Here is a 23278-nt window from a genome sequence, read left to right on the forward strand (position 1 = left end):
TGTTGACCAACCACAGCAGACCTTATCAGAAGGGGGGGGGGGGGGTCTTACTGAGACAGACAGAGGCTGAAAGAGGAGCTGCAGCGATGGAACGTGATCCTGAACTTTAAACATGAAAAGCACAAAAACATTTTAAAGTCATTAAAATGATCAACCTGATCAAACTAGTCTCTTAAAACTTGGAGACGTTTTTCTACTATTATGTAAATAACTTTCTGAGAATCATCAGTTTAATTATGTTTATTCTACATTTCTGATTAACCGAGATGAAATCACTCATCTTGATGTTTGTCTTCAGGTGAAGTGACAGCGCCACCTACTGGTAACAAGAGAACCCTGGTGTGAGAACTGGAATCAGATCGTCATGGTTTCCACTTGACGGATGTTTCCTGTGTCCACGCTGCTCAGATTCATTAAGAGTTTAGATCCTCATAAAGTAAATGTACTGAATTTATTAATATTCAAACATTGGTGATTGTGTTTATTTGGATGAACTGAGTCGAGGAGACGCTGATGTTTCAGAAAGTTCACCACACTCAGATTCATACTTTATTTCTTTGACTTCTGTGATTGTAAAAATTATTTTGAGATTTCAAGCAGCAACTTGATTAAAACTATTTGAAGTTGTGTAAAGTGCAGCAGGAATTGTTGTCACCATTTTCAGACCATCAGCATCGACAAAAAAGTGTTTGTGCAGCATTTTCTTAAAAACTCCATAAATGTGGAATTTGTTTTGTATTAACTCGTGAAACAGAAGAGCTGAGGATCAAAGGATCAAAGGATCTGCAGATTCATGTTATCAACGTGTTTGTTTCATGTGAAGTCACAGAAACTGGATTTTCTCTGCTCTGTCGGATTCTTATAGATTCTCTTCATATAGTCTTATAATTTACATGTTGAACATAATGTTCAACATGTAAATTGTGAATATGTAATGATGGGATCAGATTAATGCAGAGGAACATTAAGAAACAATCAAGTTCAGTGACGACTCTTAACATTCAGGTAATAAAACTTAATAAATCAAACTATTGTCACATTGAGGAAATTATGTATCTTCAGCTAAAACGTGGCTGATGACTCATCCATGTGGTGAAGAGGATACAACCAGTTGTTTATTAGTAAAATACCAAAGTGTCATTTACAAGTTGGTAATGAACAGAAACAGAAGAAAGGCAAACGATAGAAAACAGAAATGTGAGGTTTCCGGAGCGAAGCAGTTCAGGTGAGGATGTCGTGGGCCTGCTGCTCCACCAGCATGGCCATGTTCTTCACGTCCCCGCACCAGAAGTCCAACCGCTCCTTCATCCCTTTCACCTGAAAGCACAAACAGCAGCTGAGAGCGCCACCTGCAGCCAGAAGCTCCACATCCACAGCTTTCAGTCTCAACAACTGATTCAAGCTAGTTTCACTGTTTCCACCTGGAGAGCTGCTAAACATCTGAGAACTTCACAGCCCAGCGAGTCACTGTCAGGCTTACATGCTGATTGGCCGACACCTCGGACACACCCACCACACGAGTGACAACGACCCTGGAGGCAAAGCGTGGAGGTCGACTGCAGCGCCACCTGAGGCCCCTAGAGGGCGCGGTGGATCATCTGTACCAGAACAACGACTCAAGGTGCACTAACCTGCTGCAGGTCCAGGACTCGGGGCTGCACCCAGGTCATCTGCACCTTCTGGTCCACCTCATCGATGTTCCCTTTAATCAGCCCCACAGACAGAGCCTTCATCACCAGCAGCTCCACCTGCAGGACGCACAAGGCTTTACATCCTCACGCCGACAAACCTGAAGTGCTTCAACAATTCAAATGAGCATCTCGAGTTCAAGCTGAAGGAGGCGTGTGAATCAAACTGGTCCTCCACTGGCCACTGACCTCGTTCACGGGGATCTTGGCGCTGTGAGCGATCTCTGTGAACGTCAGCTGTCGGTGGTTTGCAGGACGAGTGAAGGTCATCTGGAAGGAGGACACGAGTTCAGTGAATTCAGTCTTTGTGTTTAAACCTTCAGAGCAACGCACGTGTTCTTCTGATGCAGAACGAGATGATGAGAACATCACACACGTGATGAAGAACTGATGGTTCGTTGGTGTGTGACAGTTGATCATCTGAGTCACGCTCACACGCGTCAGACCACAACGCGTCACTGGAGATTCATACTCTGACAAGTGTAAGTGTAAGTGTGTGTGTGTGTGTGCGTGTGTGTCTGCGTGTGTGTAGCCTGATGATAATTCCCAGGGGTTATGGGTCATACAGAGTTCCAGGAGGTTTCAACTAGTAAAATTAAAAACTTTAAGACTATAATGAATGAAATTGACGATCTATGACATGAAGGATATTAAAGGACAGCGGATGTCGCACCTTGTTAAAGCTCTATAGGAATAATTGTTATTTGTGAATATGGGCTATAAAAACAAAATTTGATTGATAAATTCCCAGAATCACAGACACGTCCTCATAAGTGGAGATAAAGAAAAGAAGTTAGAGAATAAACCTGGAAACAGAATCGAGTTCTGTGAGAAAACACTGAATCGTACGTGAAGAAAAACACGAGTCGTAAAAGACAACAGATAAACCTTTCAAACACCAGGTGGCAGTGTGAACCAGAGTGTGTGTGTGTGTGTGTGTGTGTGTGTTCACCTCCATGACACAGAGCAGCTGGATCTTCTGCATCAGTTTGGCTTCATGTGCTGCGAGGTCGGGCTGCGACCAAGAGGAAAACAGAAACATCAGTTATATATAAATTTAATATAAAAACAGAACGTCTGCTGGATCTGTTTGTTCAACCCGATGTTAACCTCTTCTCAGTCTTTGTCTCACTGAACAAATACTAATTTCCCTTCATGTTTTAAATTCCAGCTAATTTATAGAAACCTGAGTCGTCCTCAATGAAACAAGTGGTTAATGCAAAGCCTTTTGTATAGAGAATATAAAACCACTGTATATAGTATTTCTGTTTTTACTCACAGTACCCCATTTGTCCTGTTTCCTCTATAAAGATGAATTAAAGGTACATTTCATCTCTTTTGTGTCAGAAGCTAAAAACCAACTGTCAACCTGAGGCTGGGACCATGTGATGAGGAACTAAAGGAAGTGATCGAGGGAAATAAAACCTCATTTCTACTCATTCACCGTTTAGAAGATTTGAAGTGGTTAAAACTCAGATTGGAGTCACTACTGATCCAAACAGTAAACCAGCAGTAACTGGGATCTGATGATCTGATCATCTCCCCCCTCCCCCCCACTGTTTCTCACCTGTTGGCCCCAGGCAGATTTGAAGCCCTGGAATTTCTCCACGTTGCCTCCATTGAAGGCATAAAGAGTGTCGATGAGCCACTGCTTGTCAGTGTTCCTCAGAGACTGCAGCACAGGATGCATCAGCTGCAGAGACAGAGTCAACCTGGTTGTTATCACAGCGAACTTCAGCTGGAGGACAATAGAACATCATGGAGGAGAAACCTGTGTTCACAGAGAGAAACCCACCAGCTCTCCGAAGTTATAAACTCCTTCTCCCAGGAGTCCTGCCAGTCCGAGCGTGAACGCCCTCTCCTGCTTCTCCGTTTCTGTGGAATCAATATCATTCAAATCGTTAAGCTGCTGATATGACTTGACCATCTGGGTTTTGAGAGATCAAAGCCAAGTGGTTCCCCGTCATGTCTCTGCTCACCTGGAAGGTCTTTAATGTCCACGCAGCCGAGGTAGCGCAGGGCGTCCTTGTAGTAGGACGCGTGGTTCCCGATGATGCGGTAATACTTGCTGGAGAGGTCGTAGAACCGGCCGTGGACCGACGTCACCCCGGGCAAGTTATTCAACTTCTCCTCGACCTCTTCAATGATTTTCTGGAGGATAAAGATGAAATACATCAACTTTTATATCCTTATTTAAAAGAGCTTCAGCAGAGACAGAAGACACAAGACAGTGTTTCTGTCCCTGTGTGTTGAGGACATGTAGTGTTACAGCTGAACGAGGTGTGAGGCTGGGTGTGTGTCAGCAGCTTGGAGAAGACATGAGATCTCAGGAGCTCTCACCTTTGTGGCAGGAAGGTCGTTGATCTCCAGGGACAGTTTGCCAATAGACGTCTTGCAGAGAATTGTGGCTTCGTCGTTGCTTTTCACCTGAAACACACGTGGTCACTTTCTGCTCACAGAATTTATGATTCAAAACTGTCGTCAACTTACCTTTTCCTTGGTCTTCTCCAGAAAAGTGATGGCCTCTTTAGGATCTGAGAACAAAAAGCATTTTCTCAAACACTCACAAACGAGGGAGGACTCCTGCAGAGAAGCTGACTGGACTCGTGTGTTACCTGTGATCTGTCTGGTGACGTACAGGATGATCTCCACCAGGGACAGAGGGTTGATCCTGTTCATGAAGAAGGTCAAACACGTTAGACTCAAAACCAACAGAGGAGACTGAGCAGGGATTGTTCTGGAAATATGATGTCACCTGTGTTCGAAGTCACTGATGAAGTTTTCATAAAGCTGAAAGAAGAAGATAAACTTCACATGTTACAACTCTGAGGAAACAAACTTATAAATCAAATCTGTGGTTTGAGTTTAGAGCTGGTTGCATCTTCAGAAGGAAGAAGGTCACGTTACCGGAACGAGGCCCTCTCCAGACATGAAGCAGGGGTCCTTCACGAAGTCCGTCAGCTTCAGAGTCAGCTGGTGCCACAGGCTGTCAGGAGGGACACAGGGTCAGTCCCCACATCTGGATCACTGCATGACCACAGCTGTGACATCACATCTGGATCACTGCATGACCACAGCTGTGACATCACACCTGGATACACTGCATGACCACAGCTGTGACATCACACCTGGATACACTACATGACCACAGCTGTGACATCACATCACAGCAAAGTGAATTTTGGGCTTCAATACTCTTCTACTCTCTTTAGTCCGCTTGTTATTTCTTATTAATTCATCTTATCGTTTGTTGGCTGTTCATTTTAAGATGGTAACTAATTAAATATTCACTTGATATTCATCATACATATGAATATGCACATTACTTAATGAATCACCTGGTAGTATTAACCACAGCCTCATGTAACTACTGACCGGCCCAGACACACAGATGTTCTTTGACCTGGATATGATCAGACATCATGTTCGTGATTAGTTTTGAAACAAACACTTTTAAGAGTTAACGACTACTTCATTAACTATAGCTCCTCCTCACTGAACTCTATGTGAGCTTCTGCTGGTGGACATGTGCCTCACTCAGGATCTCCATGTTGTTCAGGCTCGTGTCCAACACATCAGTGAAGATGAACTTAGCATCTGTTGTTGTGTTGGTGATAGAAGCAGCTTCAGATTGACAGGACGTGTTGACGTGAGGACAGACCGCGGAGATCAAACACACATCTGTACACTGGATCACAGCTGGAGCACGTGACGGGTATGATGTTCATAACACAGTTCGTGTGTTAGCTGCTGGTTAACTGTTAGCTTCGGGTTAGCTGTTAGCTTCAGGTTAGCTGTTAGCTTCAGGTTAGCTGTTAGCTCATGACTCAGCGAGCATCAACAATGAATGGGTGAGCTAACGTCAGCTAGCCTGGCGCTAGCCGCCGTGCTCACCGCTTGTTGTGGAGCTCCTCCAGGCGGTGCCACTCCGCCGCCAGCTCCGGGGTGGAGCTGCGGCTCTGCTGCTGCTTGAGGAACCCGCTGACATCCTTCATGGTGGAGATCGCGTCTGGTCCGGGACTCGAACGTGTGATGTGAAGCTAACGTCCAGGAGGGTCTGCTCTGCTGCTGCTGCCGCTATGAATGATGGGAACTGCTGCGTTCAGGGTCTGCTTCCAGAAAGCGACAAAAACAAACTGCTGTAACACCTGTGATTTATTCACCAAGTCACCGCGGGTTTGTTTTGTTGTCACACTTCTATTGAAGTTGTGAGTCTGTTCTCAGGAGCGCGGACCGGATGTTAACGATGTACTGGTCCAATGATGATGTGTATTCTCACTGCGCGTGTCCGTGATTAAATGTCGAAGTGAACGTGACAGACACTTCACGCTGTGCGGGGGCTGATGGGAAATGTAGGAGATCTCTAGCTAGTGAAGTGGAGCCGTTAGCTAACACAGCTAGGTGGCTAACAGCCGAGCGACCGGACATACCAGCGACAGCTAGCTTAGGCTATATAAACTACAGCTAGCTTAGGTTCTATGAACTACAAGTGTCATGTCACTGTAGTTGTGTAGTTTCCTGTAGTTGTGTATTATGGCTTCTCTGGTCAACTCCTCATTAATGTCAACGGTCAGACTGTGTGTGTGTAGGAGACTCTGCTCTGCACAGGGTGAGTACACACACACACAGATAGACCAACACATACACACACACACAGATAAACACAGAGATACATCGACAGACAGACAGACAGACAGACACACACACACAGACAGAGACACACAGTCACAAACACAGAGTCAGACAGACACACACACACACAGTCAGACAGACACACACACACACAGTCAGACAGAGACACAGAGTTACACACACACACACAGTCAGACAGACACACACACACAGTCAGACCGAGACACACAGAGTCCCACACACACACACAGTCAGACAGAGACACACAGAGTCCCACACACACACACACACACACACACACAGACAGACTCACAGTTGTGTTGTGTTCCAGGTCGTGCTGGGGGGGGTCTGGATCCAGCTGCTCTGTTCAGGTGCTTCACTTCTCTCTGGTTCAGGTTCATGTTCAACACAACCACACATTTCAAATCACAGCTACACAATGTGTTCAGTTATTTAGATAAAAACACATATTGCTAAATTAACCAGGAGTATTATTGTTAAATGCTGAGTTGTTGTTGAATTTGAATCAAAGTGTCAAACATGGTCTGATTCAAGCTTCTCAAATGAAAAGTTCATCTTTGTTAAATATCACAGATTTTTGATTTTTGAACAGTTTGAATCAGAATGAGCTTTATTGTCACTTTCATTACAAACAGCCGACAGACATGAGACATCTGTGTCCCACAGGTCGGAGACACATCTAGAATAAAGTCTCTGATGCATTCATGAGGGAAATGATAATAGTTCGTGAGAGAACACATTTGCAGTTGTCAATGTTGAATCTGTAAAAATTGTTGGGTGATAATCTTCCTGTTTCCTGTCATTTTAAAGTGTAAAGCTCTCTTTCTTTCTTTCTTTCTTTCTTTCTTTCTCTCTTTCTTTCTTTCTTTCTTTCTTTCCTTCTTTCTTTCTTTCTTTCTTTCTTTCTCTCTTTTTTTCTTTCTTTCTTTCTTTCTCTCTTTCTTTCTTTCTTTCTTTTTTCTTTCTTTCTTTCTCTCTTTCTTTCTCTCTTTCTTTCTTTCTTTCTTTCTTTCTTTCTCTCTTTCTTTCTTTCTTTCTTTCTTTCTTTCCTTCTTTCTTTCTTTCCTTCTTCTTCTGCTTCTTCTCAGAAACTTCTCCTGGTGCGATGGAGCTCGAGGACTTTCCTCCCGCGGGGGCGGAGCCTCGGCCGAGCAGCTGACCCTGGAGGACATCGCCAGAAGCCTCAGAGAGCGGCAGCACCAGCGGGTGGTGGTGATGGCCGGCGCTGGGATCAGTACACCGAGTGGCATCCCTGACTTCAGGTACAAAGTCCCGATGTGTCCTCCTGTCCCATGTGGGGTCTCTCTGAGTCCTCGGTGTCGTCCCTCACAGGTCCCCAGGCAGCGGCCTCTATGACAACCTGCAGCAGTACCAGCTGCCCTACGCAGAGGCCATCTTCGAGATCAGCTTCTTCCACCGGAACCCAAAGCCCTTCTTCGCGCTGGCCAAAGAGTTGTATCCAGGAAAGTACCGGCCCAACCTGACCCACCACTTCGTCCGCCTGCTCCAGAAGAAGGGGCAGCTCCTCAGGATGTACACGCAGAACATCGACGGACTGGAGAGACGTATGTATGACCCACTGCACATCGCTGACCCTGTCTCCCAGCTCACGTCTCTGACTGGTGTGTGCGTTTCCAGTGGCAGGGATTCCTCCTGAGCTGCTGGTCGAGGCCCACGGCACGTTCGCCACCGCCACCTGCACCGTCTGCTTGAGGAAGTACCAGGGCCATGATCTGAGGGTGAGCTCCAGCCCAATCTCCCAGATTTGAAATTGAATGATGATGTTTTAAATGTGTTTTAAACTTTAATCACACCACGAGACGGGACGTGTGTGTGGCTCGTCTGCCGTTAGACTGATAACAATGTAAAGACATTCGTGGTGTTTCCAATTTTTCGTGAGTTAAAATGAATTAATTCCTAAATCTTATTAAATCTGAGTTGATGAGCAACATCTGACATTATTCCACATCATCGTCCCGCTCCTCAGGTCGAGAAGCCTCAACGAGATGTCAAATTGAAATCAGTCTATAATATAATATCTTTTATCTTCCTGTGTGTCCTCAGCCAGATGTGATGAGTGGGACGGTCCCTCAGTGTCCCAGCTGCAGAGGCGTGGTGAAGCCGGACATCGTGTTCTTCGGAGAGGAGCTTCCACGGCATTTCTTCAAGTACCTCACAGACTTTCCTCTGGCAGATCTGCTCATCATCATGGGCACGTCACTGGAGGTGAGTACCACCAGCTCCACCAGCTCCACCAGCACCACCAGCTCCACCAGCTCCACCAGCACCACCAGCTCCACCAGCTCCACCAGCACCACCAGCACCACCAGCCTCAAACCTCGTCATGTCTTGTCAACATGCATCCAAACACAGGACTGATACTTCTTTATATATTCATGTCAAATCTTTATTTATATTATTATTTATATTTTCAACAGTAGGTTTTTTTGTATTTGAGCTTTTAGTTCCTGAATGGAAACACAAACAGTCTCCAGCTGGATTCCATCGTGTGCATTGCTTTGATATGGAACACGCTCCACTCACCACTTACATTTTAAAGTTGGTAATTACCAGCATGCAACAGGGAATAAAAATGAAAACAGCCAAAAACCGATTAAAGTTTAAGTCTTGTGTTTCCATTCCTGTCGCTCGATGAGTTAAAGCTTTGTATTAAAGGAGGAGAAGGGTGTTAAAATAAAGATTGTGTTGATGTTCTTTAACTGTGATCATGAACTGAACATGTGAGAAACCGGTGGAGCCTTGAACCGGGCTCACCAGTAGATGTTGACCATCACTTGTTGTTCCCTTCTTGTCCTGCAGGTGGAGCCCTTCGCCAGCCTGGCGGGGGCCGTGCGCGGCTCCGTCCCTCGGCTGCTCATCAACAGGGACGTGGTGGGCTCGTTCGCCTGGAGCCGCCGGCCGCACGACGTGGTGCAGCTCGGGGACGTGGTCAGCGGCGTGCAGGCCCTGGTGGGCGCCCTGGGCTGGACTCAGGAGTTAGACCAGATGATGGCTGCTGCCGAGGAGGTGAGTGATGACAACTCACTGAAGAAAACATCTCTGCAGACTTCATTTGATCAAAGGATTTGGTCTTTAAACCAAGATGAGTCACAGATCTTAGAACATCACGACAGAAAGAACACGGAACTGCACAGGTTATTAATGAATACAGATATTCAGGAGAATCACTTATAATAGAAAAGCATAATTTATTGATATTGATTGGATCTCGTTTCCTGTCTCAATGCTAAGCTAAGCTAACCACCTGCTGACTTCTCTTATCCACCTCTTAACAAAGCAAAGAAGCTCCTCCTGTAGATACCTGCACCGACCTCTCATTCACAGAAAGGGGGGTCGTGTTTAGTGGGTAGAGCAGGAAGTGAGATGTGATCCCATGACCCCAGGAGACAGGTTCAGGTGTGAACAGAGAGGATCATGGGATCTCTCAGGACGGACGTGGACACCAGGTCTGACGGGTTCTGACAGACGTGCTGAGCAGGCGACACTAAAACCCTCTCTCCTCCACTGTGTGTACGTTTCTCTGCAGGCGACAACAAAGACCGAGGAGTGAGAACTTCTCACCTCATGGAGCTCCAGGTTTCACCTTTCATCACCTTCTGTGCACATGGTTGTTGGATCTGACAGAAGGGAGCTCATGTCAGGGAGACTTGAATAATGACCTGCTGCAGTGAAACAGACGCTTCCTCATGAACTGAAGCACAGGTGTGTTTGTTCTGCCAGTCAGTTTGTGTGTTTGTCTCATCTCCATCAGCCGGACATCTCAATGATGCTTTCAGGAAATCTCAAGTATTCACTGACCTCGAGGATGAAGTGATGAGAATCTGGTTAAAGGTCAAATCATGTTTTGGTCTCTTAATGCGACTCTCAAGAATTCTTAAGGGGAATTTATTCAACTTCGGATCAGTTGTCACCTCAGAGGAAGTGATTACGTTTCAAAGGTCAAAGGTCACAGGGACCTAATATGAATCTGGGGGAAAGTCTGTAGAAATGTGTAGAAGGAACTGGATGGTGGAGGGAGACACTGGCAACAGGAAGAGAACTGATGTAGCTCCAATAAAAGATCTTCTCAGACCACGATGACCCCACAATGAAGATGAACAATATTGATTTATATTTATCTGCCTCCAGTTTGTTTTTTAATGTTGTGTCAAAGTGCTGCATAGAAAGTGCATCTACACACTTTGTGTTGGCCTTTATATGGAAGATCATGATCACAACGTGTGTGTATAATGTTTCAAATTACAGGTTCATTAATTCCCAGTAACTGTTTGTGTGAAGCTGACACCTCTGGAATAAGAAAAGGTCCATTTATCACATACAGTATGAAATCTCTGCTGCAGGGAAATTATCCTTTTCTCTTCAGTGTCCTTCACACTTGATCATGTGACTTTATGTAAAAATGTGTAAAACCTTCCAGACCTTTATTCTTTGGAAGAATCTGTAGTTTTAATCAAAGTAAAGATGCGTTTTGTTGGGTGGCCTGTTGGTGGCGTCACATCTCCTCTGTGCACGTGTCAGTTTTATGATCTTTAGTAGTTTGAACAGGAAGCTGCTTTATTCACTGGTTTCACTGGAGTGATCAGCTGTTTGTTTTAGAAGAGGAGACGTCTGAGGAGGATTCAGATAAAAAACCTGAACCATCAAAACTGAGGAGAGGACTACAACTCCCATCATCCCTCACTGCTGCACCATGTCCACACACTCTGTTCCATTGAGGACCTCTAGTGGCAGAGAATGACATACTGTGCCTTTAAGTCCAATTCTCTCACTGAAAACAAGAATATAAACTATATTTGATCCGGTTGTGTGGTATTACTGGACCATAGAACCTCTGGCTGGTGTGCACGTTCTAACACAAGGACCCAGGAGCCTTTACCCATGTGTTAGTGGGGGGGCTGATGAAGGGATGGAGGAGGGGTAGGAAGGATGGTGGAATGAAGATGTGACAGGGATACTCACATATTAAACATTAGGTTAAGAAGTATTGCTTCAGGCTGTTAAATACAAGAACATCAATAACCCACATCTACTCATTGAAGTTATTTACAGGTTCTCTTTTATGATACATTTATTTTATTTATCCCAAACACACATGGTTCCTCTGCTTGGTAACTATAAAGCTTGGTCTGTTCAGATATGAATTAAATTAGGATGATCTGTGTTTAAACCTCCTCAAATCATATAAGACAACTTCCTGGTCTCAAACAGGGATTTGAAGAGGACACACCCAGCCCGGATAGTACCTCCCCTTCTCGAGTCTCCTCCCCTGTCACAGCTTATTGTCTCCGCCCACTCCCAGTCTCACAGACTGGACATTTGGGCTTGAGATTCACAAACACTCACTTTCTAAATAAGGTTTTTATTTTTTATTATTCTACTTCGTCTCAATATCTCAGCACAAATATTACAACACGCATCTCTGTCGTCTTCTTATCGTCCACATGTACATTTTGAAACTGGCACCAAACTGTGTCTGAGACATTTTTCATTTAAAGTGTAAAATCCCATCTTTGTCCTCAAAGCAGCTGAAACTGAGCTGAGCAGGTTTCATCCACAAGTAGAAAGACGTCTCTATTAGAAAAGCTTCCACTGAAGTCCTGGTCCTGGCACAGTCACAGCACAAACACACAATCCAATCTGTTTAACATCATACACACGTTTTAAAGCCAATCTGATTTTCAAAATAAAAGCCACAGTGGCCCTGTTGAGTAGGTTTGTTCTGATGATCTTTATTAATCTGAGCAGAAATCATATCAAGTTTATTCAAGTTGTATTCAAGTTCTGAATTAAATTAAAAAGACAATTGGAAGTGTTTTCATTATAATAATCATTTCAGAATTAAATTATATTTTTATTAAAACCCTGTTTGTCATTTCTATGAAGTCTGGATATCGGTATGTTTACACTGAGCTTCTGAATATGGAGCAGAAACCAGTTAGTCTATCAGTCAGATGAGCTGTTCCTGGATCAGACGGAACCTTCTTCACTTTATTTACACATCAGAACACGTCAACATCAATGCAACAATAGAAGAAGAAAGTCAAAATGAGCCTTGGTGGCACATTAGGAGCAGACCAAATATTAAATTGTAATTTGAACCATTAGTTTCATCTGTTATTAGTAATGAAGTCACGAGCCCTCGTCTCTAAACCAATAAACAGCAGGTACAGGGAGACTCCGCCCCTTCCATGACAGGATGTAGTAATGCAAAGTTCTTCAGAGTAAAACAGGATCAAATATTCCAACAAGCCACAGACGGAGCGAACACAAGAAGAAGATGAGATGTGAGAGCAGAGAAGGTGAAGAGCGCTCTGACTTCACTTCCTCAGTGTGAAGCTCTCAGCTCAGTCCTGTTCAAGCTCCTTCAGTCTGTGTGTAGAATCCACAGCGTTCACTGGATCTCAGATCTCAATCATCTCCTCTCAGACAGAAGAGTCCGCAGCTTCCTGCTCAAACATCTGGTTTGGACAGAAACCTCCAGAAATCCAACCAACATCAGCAGGAGCAGCGTTTCACAAGGAACAGGCAGAACGTTCATCTGCGCTCAGATCAGTCCTCGTCGACCGGCTCCATCTGCAGTCAGTGGGTTCACCTGATCCAGGTAACTGGAGCCGAGCTCCTCCCTGCTCCTGACGTCCTCCTACTGGGATCCAGGCTCCTCCTCTCAGCGCCTCGGTGGAAGCTGCAGACAGCAGCAGCTGAGGAAACATTTCTTGAAGAACTTCCTGAACTCGGTGTTGAAGACGGTGTAGATGATGGGGTTGAGAGCACTGTTGACGTAGCCCAGCCAGGTGACGGTGCTCATCAGCCCAGGCGGGATGGCGCAGCTCAAACACAAAGCTCGTGTCGTGTGGACGACGAAGAACGGCGTCCAGCAGAACAGGAAGCAACCTGAAGAACACAGGAAGGGACATGTAGCTGGTTAAACTCATTGATCGGCCCTGACACGCTTCATGGTCATCTGACCAGGAGTCTGTGTATAAACCTGCTAACTAACCAACTAACTAACTGACAGTCAAACGTCCTCAGTGAAGGATGAAATGTCAAAGGTCTCAAAGAATAAGATGAGGTTTGTTCAGGGACATTTTGATGCAGCTCTGCTCATCAAGGTCCAGATTTACAAAAGGCAGGTTCCTCAGTCTGAATCCAAAGAGAACATGTGGATCAGTGAGCTCTGAACCCTCCATCACACCAACGTGAGAAGCTGCTGGATAATGAACACTCCACAAATAAAACTAAAGCACCGGCCGTCTGCTTTTTAACTGTGACCTCAGACTCCCAGAGGTTAGAATTCAAAATTCACTTCTACTGCAACAGTTTGAACTCAGCGTCCTCTCCAGCTGCTGCCAGATGTGCTGCTGGGTACAATCACACAACTACAGGTGTTGTTCAAGTTTGAGAATTTAGCTTTGTGCCTTTAAACTGTACAAGTTTCATTTGTAGTCTACGGGACAAAAACACTTTACATAAAGAGAGGAAATAAAGAAACTCTGGTCTGTGGTGGAACCTGGTGGAGCAGTAAGGGTGGAGGGGCTGACCCGAACCCGTCTACACCTCTGTGATCTCTCCGTCACGTCACAGAACGGTTCTGTGACCTTCATCAGAACGTTGAACTCTCGGCTCAGGGTCTGTTTCATTGTGAGGAGAGGAGGAGAAGAGTCAGAGGCTCAACCAGGACAGAAGCTGATGTCTCACTCTGTCCCAGCTCCGGGTGGAAAGATGATTCACAGCTCAGCTCCAGAACAAACTGCTGAGAGCGTCTCCACCTGAGGACTCACTTCATCACCTGTGAACAGACACTGAACCAAACTGAGGACGCTTGTCTCGGCTGACGTCTCCTGCTGCTGAGGATTTGTCAGTGAGGAGAGAGGAGGACATGTGTCCTTTGACTGCAGGAGATGGACTAGGTCCCCGTGTCCCGGCTCTGCTGTCAGTGGGACACACTTGTTATTCAGAAGATGCATTGAGGCCAGATCACTGGTTTGTTCTGTAAACAGGAGATCACTGCTCAGAGGTGAAGGAGGAGTTTCCAGATCAGAGTTATCATCTGATCATTAATCAAATGAAAAGATAGAGATGACTTCCTGTAGAGGAACCAATGAGGAAGCAGTATTCACGCCCCGCTCGGTTCACACTGACATGTTTGTAGCTCTGAACGTTTTCTCTGCAACATGTGAAGTCTGCACACACAATCGTTTGTGTTGTGTGTGTGAGTCGTCCTCTGTGTCACCAGAGAGGAAACAGACCCCAGCTCAGTGACACAGGACTGGTTTCAGGATTCAGTCTCACGTGACTCTGAAGACAGCTGGTGCTCCGGAGGCTTTACTGGAACCTGGAGGTTGAATGGTCTTATTGTGTTTGACCTCCAGTTCCTGTCAGACACCGACTGAACTCTGCTGTGGTTTGAAACCACAGAGTGAGAGTCACCGTGTGAGATCCTTCAGAACAGAGAAGACACCAGAGCAGTGGACAGGAGACCTCAGATCAGCTGTTGCATAATAATTGGATTGAAGGCTTTAAGCTGTAATGGCGCCGCTCGTTGACAGATGGCCAATCAGAAGTGACTGTTATCCTGAGTGACAGGAACCACAACACAAACAATCATGAACCTGTAAACACACACACACACACACACACACACACACACACACACACACGCCAGAACACGTCTCGTTCACACGGGAAGAAAAACCAGGAAACATGAGCAGGTTTCGTTTGTTTATCTTCTGATCCTGATAGAAGACACACACACACACACACACACACACACACACACACACACACACACACTTCAGTGTAATGACTCCCAGCTGCTGCAGTGTGGATTCTCAACACAGTGGAATCACCTTATTGAATTATTCATCACTTCTACTCTTCACCTGCTGTTCAGAACAGTTTCAGCTGATCTGTTTCTCAGGAGGAACTAAAGAAAACGTGTTTGTAGAAATGAAGAGATGAGGCTGTAACCAGCAGGGGGCGCTCTCCTGTCTCACCACCACACAGAAACATGTCCACACTTTGCACTGAGGACAGAACTCTTGGTGTGAGGTCCTGACCCGATGGGTTTCATGGTCTGCTGCAGACCTCAGCTTCACTCACCTACCACCACCGGCAGCACCCTCATGGCCTTCCTCTCCCTGCTGTTGATCTTCGCCCTCTTCTTCCTCCGCTGCAGTTGGCTGAAGTTCACCGTGGGGACCGAGTTCTCTCGGTACTGCCGAGGATAAGGAAGCTCCTGCTTGGTGCAGTCGTCTGATTCCTCCAGTCGAGACTGGGCCAGGTCCCTCTCGATGATCCTGGGCAGAGGCATGGGCAGCGGCCCGGGGATGGTGCCGGGCAGCGGGGGGAGGGCGGCGGCGGCGTGCTGCAGCTTCCTGCAGGCGTCGATGCTGCTGCGGAGGCGGGTTCTACGAGACTCCTCCCACTGCCGCAGCCCGCGGAGAACCCCGAAGTAGAGCAGCAGCATGATGGGGCAGGGGATGAAGAAGGAGCACACGGAGGAGTAAACGATGTAGTTGTTGTCCTCCAGCTTGCACTCGCTGGGGTCACGGTCGAGCACGTTGTTGATGCCGAAGATGACGGGCGAGGCCACGGCCAGCGCCAGCAGCCACGTGGCCGCCAGCAGCACCAGCTGCCGCAGGTCCACATGCTTACGGTTGTAGTTCAGAGGGATGGACACAGCGATGAACCTGCACAACAAAACAACCGTTAACCTGCTACACAACATTCTCAGTTCATGGTTTATCGCTCCACAGCTTCGTGTCTCTACTGGACCCACGTGGGAATCAAACGTGTGAGGTCGTCTCACTGAGTTTTGTGTTCGCTCTCTTTTATATCTGTTTTGGTCTCCACCACCCGACATGAGGCTCTTCATCTGTGAGCTGCTGCTGACCTCAGTGAGGAGATCATGAAGAAACACATGTGATCTGCTCATGTTCCAATAAGATCAGGTGTTGTTTAGTTACTGACATCAAGGACAAACTGATTTTTTATGGGCAAACAAACAAACAAACAAACAAACAAACAAACACTAACAAACTTTACAGGAAATACATCAATCATTTACATCTATTTGTTTATATACAGAAACTGTGAGTCGATTTCCTCCAAACTCTGAGTCCTTCTCCAGTGATGATTTAAACACACACACACACACACACACATACACACACACACACACACACACACACACACACACACACACACACACACACACATACCTGTCCACACTGATGGCACACAGGTTGAATATGGAAGCTGTGCACAGCAACACATCCATGGTCATCAGGCCGTCACACAGCAGCATGTTCAAGGTCCAAACTCCGCCCTGAAACTACACACACACAGACACACACAGACACACACACCCTGTTTAGCTGCCCCAGATCTCCAGTGTGTAATCCTCTTGTGTTTGCACCACTGCAGCTCCTGTTAGGATCAAAACATTCCTCCTTCAGAAACTCTCTCCACTTTCTCCTCTTCTGACTCTTTCCTCCCAGAGAACCAGGGCAGCGGACCAACCAGCAGAGGGGCACTGGGCAGATGAACTGGTCCCAGTAACCAGATTAAAGAGGAGTGGAGGGAGGCCTCAGCAGGGAGACGTTCAGACGGCTGTAATACTTTAATGAGACAGAGATCACACCTTTGAAACCTTTATATTGACTGGACATATTGTGCTTTATGATGATGCGTCTGCTGACCCCCCCCCCCCCCTGCTGACCCCTGAGTGAAGAGGTCAGCTCGGCTCAGACCTGGTCCATTGTTTCTGCCTCTGGCCTCAGACCAGATTAGTCCAAACGTTGATCCTATTTATAATTTTAACCAAGATAATCTGAAAATGTGTTTGCTTAGTGTGTTACATGATCCTGCATAGACGCACAACCCTCCTACAAATGAGCAAGATGCACAAAGAAACACAAAACAACACAGTCACACTGTTTTCATGTTGTTTCCCTTCAGTGTTGGTCTGCTGGTCTTTTTTAATTTAGCGTCTCTGTGTTTCTTTTGTGTCTTTTGTCGCTTGTTTTGTATTTGATTGTTTGTCTCTGGAGTCAGTCTGCATCCTTTTATCTTTTTGCGGTAGTTTTGTTATTTTGTGTCTCCATGATGTTTTTGTGCATCTCTGTAGTCATGTGGTTGTTTTGTGTCTCTTGTTTCCTCTTGTCTCTGTTCTCATAAAACGTCAGTGTAGAAGCTGCTACAGCTGACCACACGCACACACACACACACAGACACACACACACAGACACACACACACACACACACACACAAACACATGCACACACAGACACACACACGCACACACACATGCACACACACACACACTGACACACTCTCCAGCGTAGACCCTCTGACCTCAGACCCTCTGATCTCTGACTCTCTGACCTCTGACTCTCTGACCCTCAGACCCTCTGATCTCTGACCCTCTGACTCTCTGACCTCTGACTCTCTGACCCTCAGACCCTCTGATCTCTGACCCTCTGACTCTCTGACCTCTGACCTTCAGACCCTCTGATCTCTGACCTCTGACCCTCTGACCTCTGACTCTCAGACCCTCTGATCTCTGACTCTCTGACCTCTGACCTCTGACCCTCAGACTCTCTACCCTCTGACCTCTGACCCTCTGACTCTCTGACCTCTGACTCTCAGACTCTCTGACCTCTGACTCTCTGACCCTCAGACCCTCTGATCTCTGACCCTCTGACCCTCAGACCCTCTGATCTCTGACCCTCTGACTCTCTGACTCTCTGACCCTCTGACCTCTGACCCTCTGACCTCTGACCCTCAGACTCTCTGACCTCAGACTCTCTACCCTCTGACCTCAGACCCTCTGACTCTCTGACCTCTGACCCTCAGACTCTCTGACCTCAGACTCTCTACCCTCTGACCCTCTGACCTCTGACCTCTGACCCTCAGACTCTCTGACCTCAGACTCTCTACCCTCTGACCCTCTGACTCTCTGACCTCTGACCCTCAGACTCTCTGACCTCAGACTCTCTACCCTCTGACCCTCTGACTCTCTGACCTCTGACCCTCAGACTCTCTGACCTCAGACCCTCTGACCTCAGACCCTCTGACCTCTGACCTCCTTCTCTCACCTCGGAGTAGACGAACAGCGGTAGAACCATCAGCGCCAGCATCAGATCTGCAGCCGCTAAACTGACGATGAAATAGTTGGTGGTGGTTTTCAACGCCTTCTCCACGTGCACGCTCAGACACACGAGCACGTTTCCTCCCGTGATGAGCACAATGAGTAGGATACCCAGGATGAGCGCGGGCACGTTGTACCGCGGGGCCGGCGGCACCGTGTGGTTCTGGTCCGAGGAGTTGACCCACATGGTCCCCGGGGACTGACGCGCTGCTTGTCCGAAGAAGAGCGTCTCTCTCCGGGTTGGTTTTCATCTATGAGCCGTGTCCAGCAGCCTGGAGACTCTCCGGGGACATGTGGCTGAGTCGCCCCGTGAAGACGCTCCTCGGAGCCGGTCAGTCTCTGCTCCGAGCCCCGTGCGCGCTCCGAGCTCCAGACTGTGACGAGCTCCTGCACCTCCTCGTGTCTCCTCAGTTTGCTCCTGCAGGAGGACTCAGGAGCTTAATCCATCAAATCCACTTAAGAGGCTGCGCTGCTCTGCGGGACGAGTCAGGACATCCTGGTGGAGACCAATCATGTGTCTGCAAGAAACCGACCTGTCCCCAGGAGACACTGGAATAAAGACCAGTCTTCAGGAGACACTGGAAACAGAGACCAGTCCCCAGGAGACACTGGAATAAAGATCAGTCTCCAGGAGACACTGGAAACAGTGATCATTACCAGGAGACACTGGAAACAGAGACCAGTCCCCAGGAGACACTGGAATAAAGACCAGTCCCCAGGAGACACTGGAAACAGAGACCAGTCCCCAGGAGACACTGGAATAAAGACCAGTCCCCAGGAGACACTGGAAACAGAGACCATTACCAGGAGACACTGGTCTAAGAAGATCAGATAATCAGTTTAAATGATCATTTCAACAGTATTTTTTTAACTTTACTGGTTCTATTCTCATTGTACTCTTGTACTCTGGTACTGTACTACACTCATAAAACATTACTACGACTTTAATGGCTTAATGAGTTGAATTAAAACACTTCATTTATTGGTCTGTGTTGTCTTTGTTCACCTTCACAGGCTCTTTCACTAGAGACGTTCACGACGTCATCACACAGAAGGTTCCTCTTAAAGCTCCGAGTGAAGCTGAACGTCATCAGAGTGACGTCAGCAGCTTCTCACACATCTTCACAAAGACTCGGGAGGAAGAGGAGAACCTGGAGAGCAGAAGATACACACAAGGATGTTTAACACACACGTGAAGAATCATCACACTCACATAACATAACGTGTGTGTGTGTGTGTGTGTGTGTGTGTGTGTGCGTGTGTGTGTGTCTGCACAGAAAGACGAGGTGAAGGTTGATAAATATGGCAAGCCGATTGAGCATTTATTCCATATCCTTGATATCAAGTTTCAGTCCCCTCCACTAGTTCGGTCATTGTCAGCACTAGTTGGACATTTGGTCGCACTAGTTCGGCATTTTACTGAACTAGTTGAACCAAAAATCTTACTAGTCACTCTTTTTCAGCAACTAGTGGCACTTTTGTTCAACTAGTTAAACAGAAACCTTACTAGTAACACTGTATGCCGCACTAGTCGACATGCGCACGCAACTAGTTAACTAGTGATGTGATAAAAGGTCACTAGATAACATGTAGGACAATACAGAATTTCACTAGCTAACTAGTTGCATGCACATGTCGACTAGTAAGCAGTTTTGTCAAACTAGTAAGATGATAATGTCAACTAGTGTGCCCAAAATGCCAACTAGCTGGAAATAAAGCCCAACATGTCGATCAGCTGTCTTACTAGTTGAGCACAGTCGTTCACTAGTTCTGAGCAAAGCTGAACTAGTTAAAGAAAATGGCCAACATGTAAGAAAAATGTTCAACATGCTCGGTCAAAGTCCTTACATGTTTTATACAGAGTCGAGCTAGTGAGACAAAATGTCTTCCACTAGTAAGCTAGTGATGGCAATATCAGGGCCACTAGTTTACTAGTGGCTCTTTTTGGACCTTACTAGTTTACTAGTAAAATAATGTGGCTGTGACTAGCTCACTAGTACGGCCAAAAAGACCCCAACTAGCTTACAAGTGGACTTTTAGGCTCCACTAGTAAGCTAGTGAGCCATTTTGAGCCTCACTAGTTTACTAGTAAGGTAAAAAACAACCTCACTAGTGTGACTAGTGGACATTTTGGCTCTTACTAGTTAACTAGTGACTATTTTTAAGCCGCACTAGTTAACTAGTAAGGTCGAACAGACCCGAACTAGTTTACTAGTGGACAATTATGCTTCACTAGTTAACATGTAAAGCGCAAATGCAGCCACTAGTAAGCTAGTGGGGCGCAAATGTCCACTAGTAAACTAGTGGACTGTAAGCAAATGAGGCAGGCGGGACAAGGATTTTGATTGGTCAGGGTTCAAACTGTGTTTCAAAGCCTTAAAGTGCCCGCTCTGAATTGTGATGATCTAAACCTTTTAGCAATGTTCTTTTATGGCATGTGAGAGTTATTTTAGCAGCCATGCCTAAAATGTTACATTTGATTAAATGTAAATTCATTAGGGTTCATTAGTAGCTCAAAGTATTTTACAATAAAGAATAAAAACAACTAAAAATAAAAACAGACTTATTAAAACGGGTGCAAATAGTGCAAGATAAAACCAAGCAATACAATTCATAATAAACGAAAGAGGCAGCAAATAGCAAGAACAGGTATACTAACAAAACTCACATAAGTAAAAGACAGAAATGAAACGTAGAAACACATAAGAACAACAAAATGTGTAACAGATAAGAAAGCTTGCTTAGGAAGCGTGACAGCTGATCAATAACCTTTCATTTGCCATTTTCAAATTCTGACAGAGCTTGCATCTCCTGTGGCCATAGGTTTGGAATTCCATATTTCTGGAGCATAGGTAAAAAATAGAAGCACGTTGTGTGCTCATGTGTTTTGATACAGTAAATGGTTGAATCCTTAGATATGTGAAAAAACATTCTGGATGTTAACAGATGTGTAATTCCTGTGAACAGTGAATGCAGTATGTTATAACTAATTTAGTCATTGCCTTATTCTTTTGTATATGGCAAGTTTTCAATTGAAAAGTAGTAAAGAAAAGCTTCTCAGGTCATTTAGCACTGCCATCTACTGGCGATAGTAAATTCTGCAGCAGATCAACATACACTGACCTCCAAACATTAGTCAGATTAGTTGTTCATAATATAATATAATACTACCCTCAGTGGGCCTACAATGGAATATTCATGTATTTAATTCATTTCTTCACCTTCAGATCATTTTTTTTTTTTTTTTTTGTAACAGAATAAAATTGAAATGGACTTTACTGATGTGGGGTTTTCAAAGAGACAGGGTTGGACTACTGGCCACTCCCGAGGCTCCCGAGTCCTGAGATTATACAACTCTCGAAAATATCAAAACATTAATGGAGGAGGGGGCTATATTCTAGACCTGTTGTTAGGCTTCTGTTAATATGTACCCTTATACTGAAGTCTATGCTTTATTATGAAATGATTGGAGCGTGCCCAATAAAGTGAAAAACTTCCACTCCTGCATGTGTTATTCCTCCGTGAAACCAGGATATCGCTGCCCGGTTATTCAACCCTCAATGGTGGCAACCCTAACACCTGTAATGTGTTTAGTGATGATCATTTCAGTGCAGTTTGTGCTGCTGCTGAAATGCCAGTAATTCATATCGGGATTGAGACGCTATCGCTCCTCTCAAGAGGAGGAAGCTTGGATGTTTCACTTTCCAGCGAGAGGAGGGAACACTATTGGATTCACGGACTGAAAACCCTGTCACCTAATAGATTAAATATTTTTACCTTTGTTTCATTGTTGTTCAAAAACAATAATGAATCTGATGCACACACACATGTACGTGTTTATTCTGTTTGGATAGTAAGCAAGGAGCTGCAGTTCACCGCAGTGAAACCTCACCAGGCTTTATAGGGTTAATATTTTGCTGGCTGGAGCTCTTGCTGGAGAGCCAATAGGAAGCTTCAATTTGAATCCCCTCATTAGCATGTGTGTCCAGAAGTGCCACTAGTAAGCTAGTCGGCATTTTGGCTGCCACTAGCTTACTAGTAAGCCCTTTCAGCCTGACTAGTTTGCTAGTAAGGTCACAAAACACTGCAACTAGTAAACTTGTGCCCATTTCAAGCCCACTAGCTTACTAGTAAACATTTTGCACCCTCCTAGTTTGCTAGTAAGGTGCAAAATAGGTGTTTACTAGTAAACTAGTGTTTTTTTTGACCCTACTAGTTTACTAGTACACATTTTGCACCTTACTAGTTTGCTAGTAAGGTCAAAATAGGCTTTTTACTAGTAAACTAGTGGTTTTTTTGGCTGCACTAGTTTACTAGTGTGCATTTGGGCTCCCACTAGTTTACTAGTGCAGAAAATTGGAGGCCACTAGTTTACTAGTAAGCTGAATCCATGTTTGACTAGCTTACATGTCAGAGCTTTTGCAGCTCACTAGTAAGCTAGTAACACTTTCAGCATTACTAGTTCGGTCCAAAGGGCCACTTGTGCAGCAAAAAGCCCACTAGTAGAGACTTTGGCTCTACTAGTGCGGCATACAGTGTTACTAGTAAGGTTTCTGTTTAACTAGTTGAACAAAAGTGCCACTTGTTGCTGAAACAGAGTGACTAGTACGATTTTTTGTTCAACTAGTTCAGTAAAATGCCGAACTAGTCCGACCAAATGTCCAACTAGTGCTGACAATGACCGAACTAGTGGAGGGGACTGAAACTTGATATCAAGGATATGGAATAAATACTCAATCGGCTTGCCATAGTAAATCGGCTTGCC

At 45.6% G+C, this 23278-nt stretch overlaps 3 protein-coding genes across 3 annotated transcripts; 1 reads left to right on the forward strand and 2 right to left on the reverse strand.

Moving 5' to 3' along the window:
* Window positions 1-1093: 1093 nt before the first annotated feature.
* On the reverse strand, window positions 1094-6005 carry psmd13 (proteasome 26S subunit, non-ATPase 13). The gene is made up of 13 exons (XM_053420189.1): window positions 5583-6005; window positions 4596-4674; window positions 4444-4478; window positions 4304-4359; window positions 4179-4222; window positions 4029-4115; window positions 3668-3839; window positions 3484-3563; window positions 3256-3381; window positions 2641-2703; window positions 1878-1958; window positions 1632-1748; window positions 1094-1317 (listed from the first exon to the last, which is right to left on the reverse strand). The coding sequence occupies exons 1-13, from the start codon at window positions 5681-5683 to the stop codon at window positions 1222-1224; spliced, it is 1137 nt and encodes a 378-aa protein (XP_053276164.1). The 5' UTR covers window positions 5684-6005; the 3' UTR covers window positions 1094-1221.
* On the forward strand, window positions 5718-10840 carry sirt3 (sirtuin 3). Its single transcript, XM_053420200.1, has 8 exons — window positions 5718-6297; window positions 6652-6691; window positions 7430-7603; window positions 7674-7906; window positions 7980-8080; window positions 8406-8567; window positions 9162-9368; window positions 9889-10840. The coding sequence occupies exons 1-8, from the start codon at window positions 6222-6224 to the stop codon at window positions 9910-9912; spliced, it is 1017 nt and encodes a 338-aa protein (XP_053276175.1). The 5' UTR covers window positions 5718-6221; the 3' UTR covers window positions 9913-10840.
* Window positions 10841-13026: 2186 nt separating this feature from the next.
* On the reverse strand, window positions 13027-18706 carry drd4b (dopamine receptor D4b). The gene is made up of 4 exons (XM_053419071.1): window positions 18461-18706; window positions 16583-16695; window positions 15462-16051; window positions 13027-13253 (listed from the first exon to the last, which is right to left on the reverse strand). The coding sequence occupies exons 1-4, from the start codon at window positions 18698-18700 to the stop codon at window positions 13027-13029; spliced, it is 1170 nt and encodes a 389-aa protein (XP_053275046.1). The 5' UTR covers window positions 18701-18706.
* Window positions 18707-23278: the final 4572 nt, after the last annotated feature.

This window comes from Pleuronectes platessa, chromosome 1, assembly GCF_947347685.1.
Source record: "Pleuronectes platessa chromosome 1, fPlePla1.1, whole genome shotgun sequence".
NCBI classification, from domain to species: Eukaryota; Metazoa; Chordata; class Actinopteri; order Pleuronectiformes; family Pleuronectidae; genus Pleuronectes; species Pleuronectes platessa.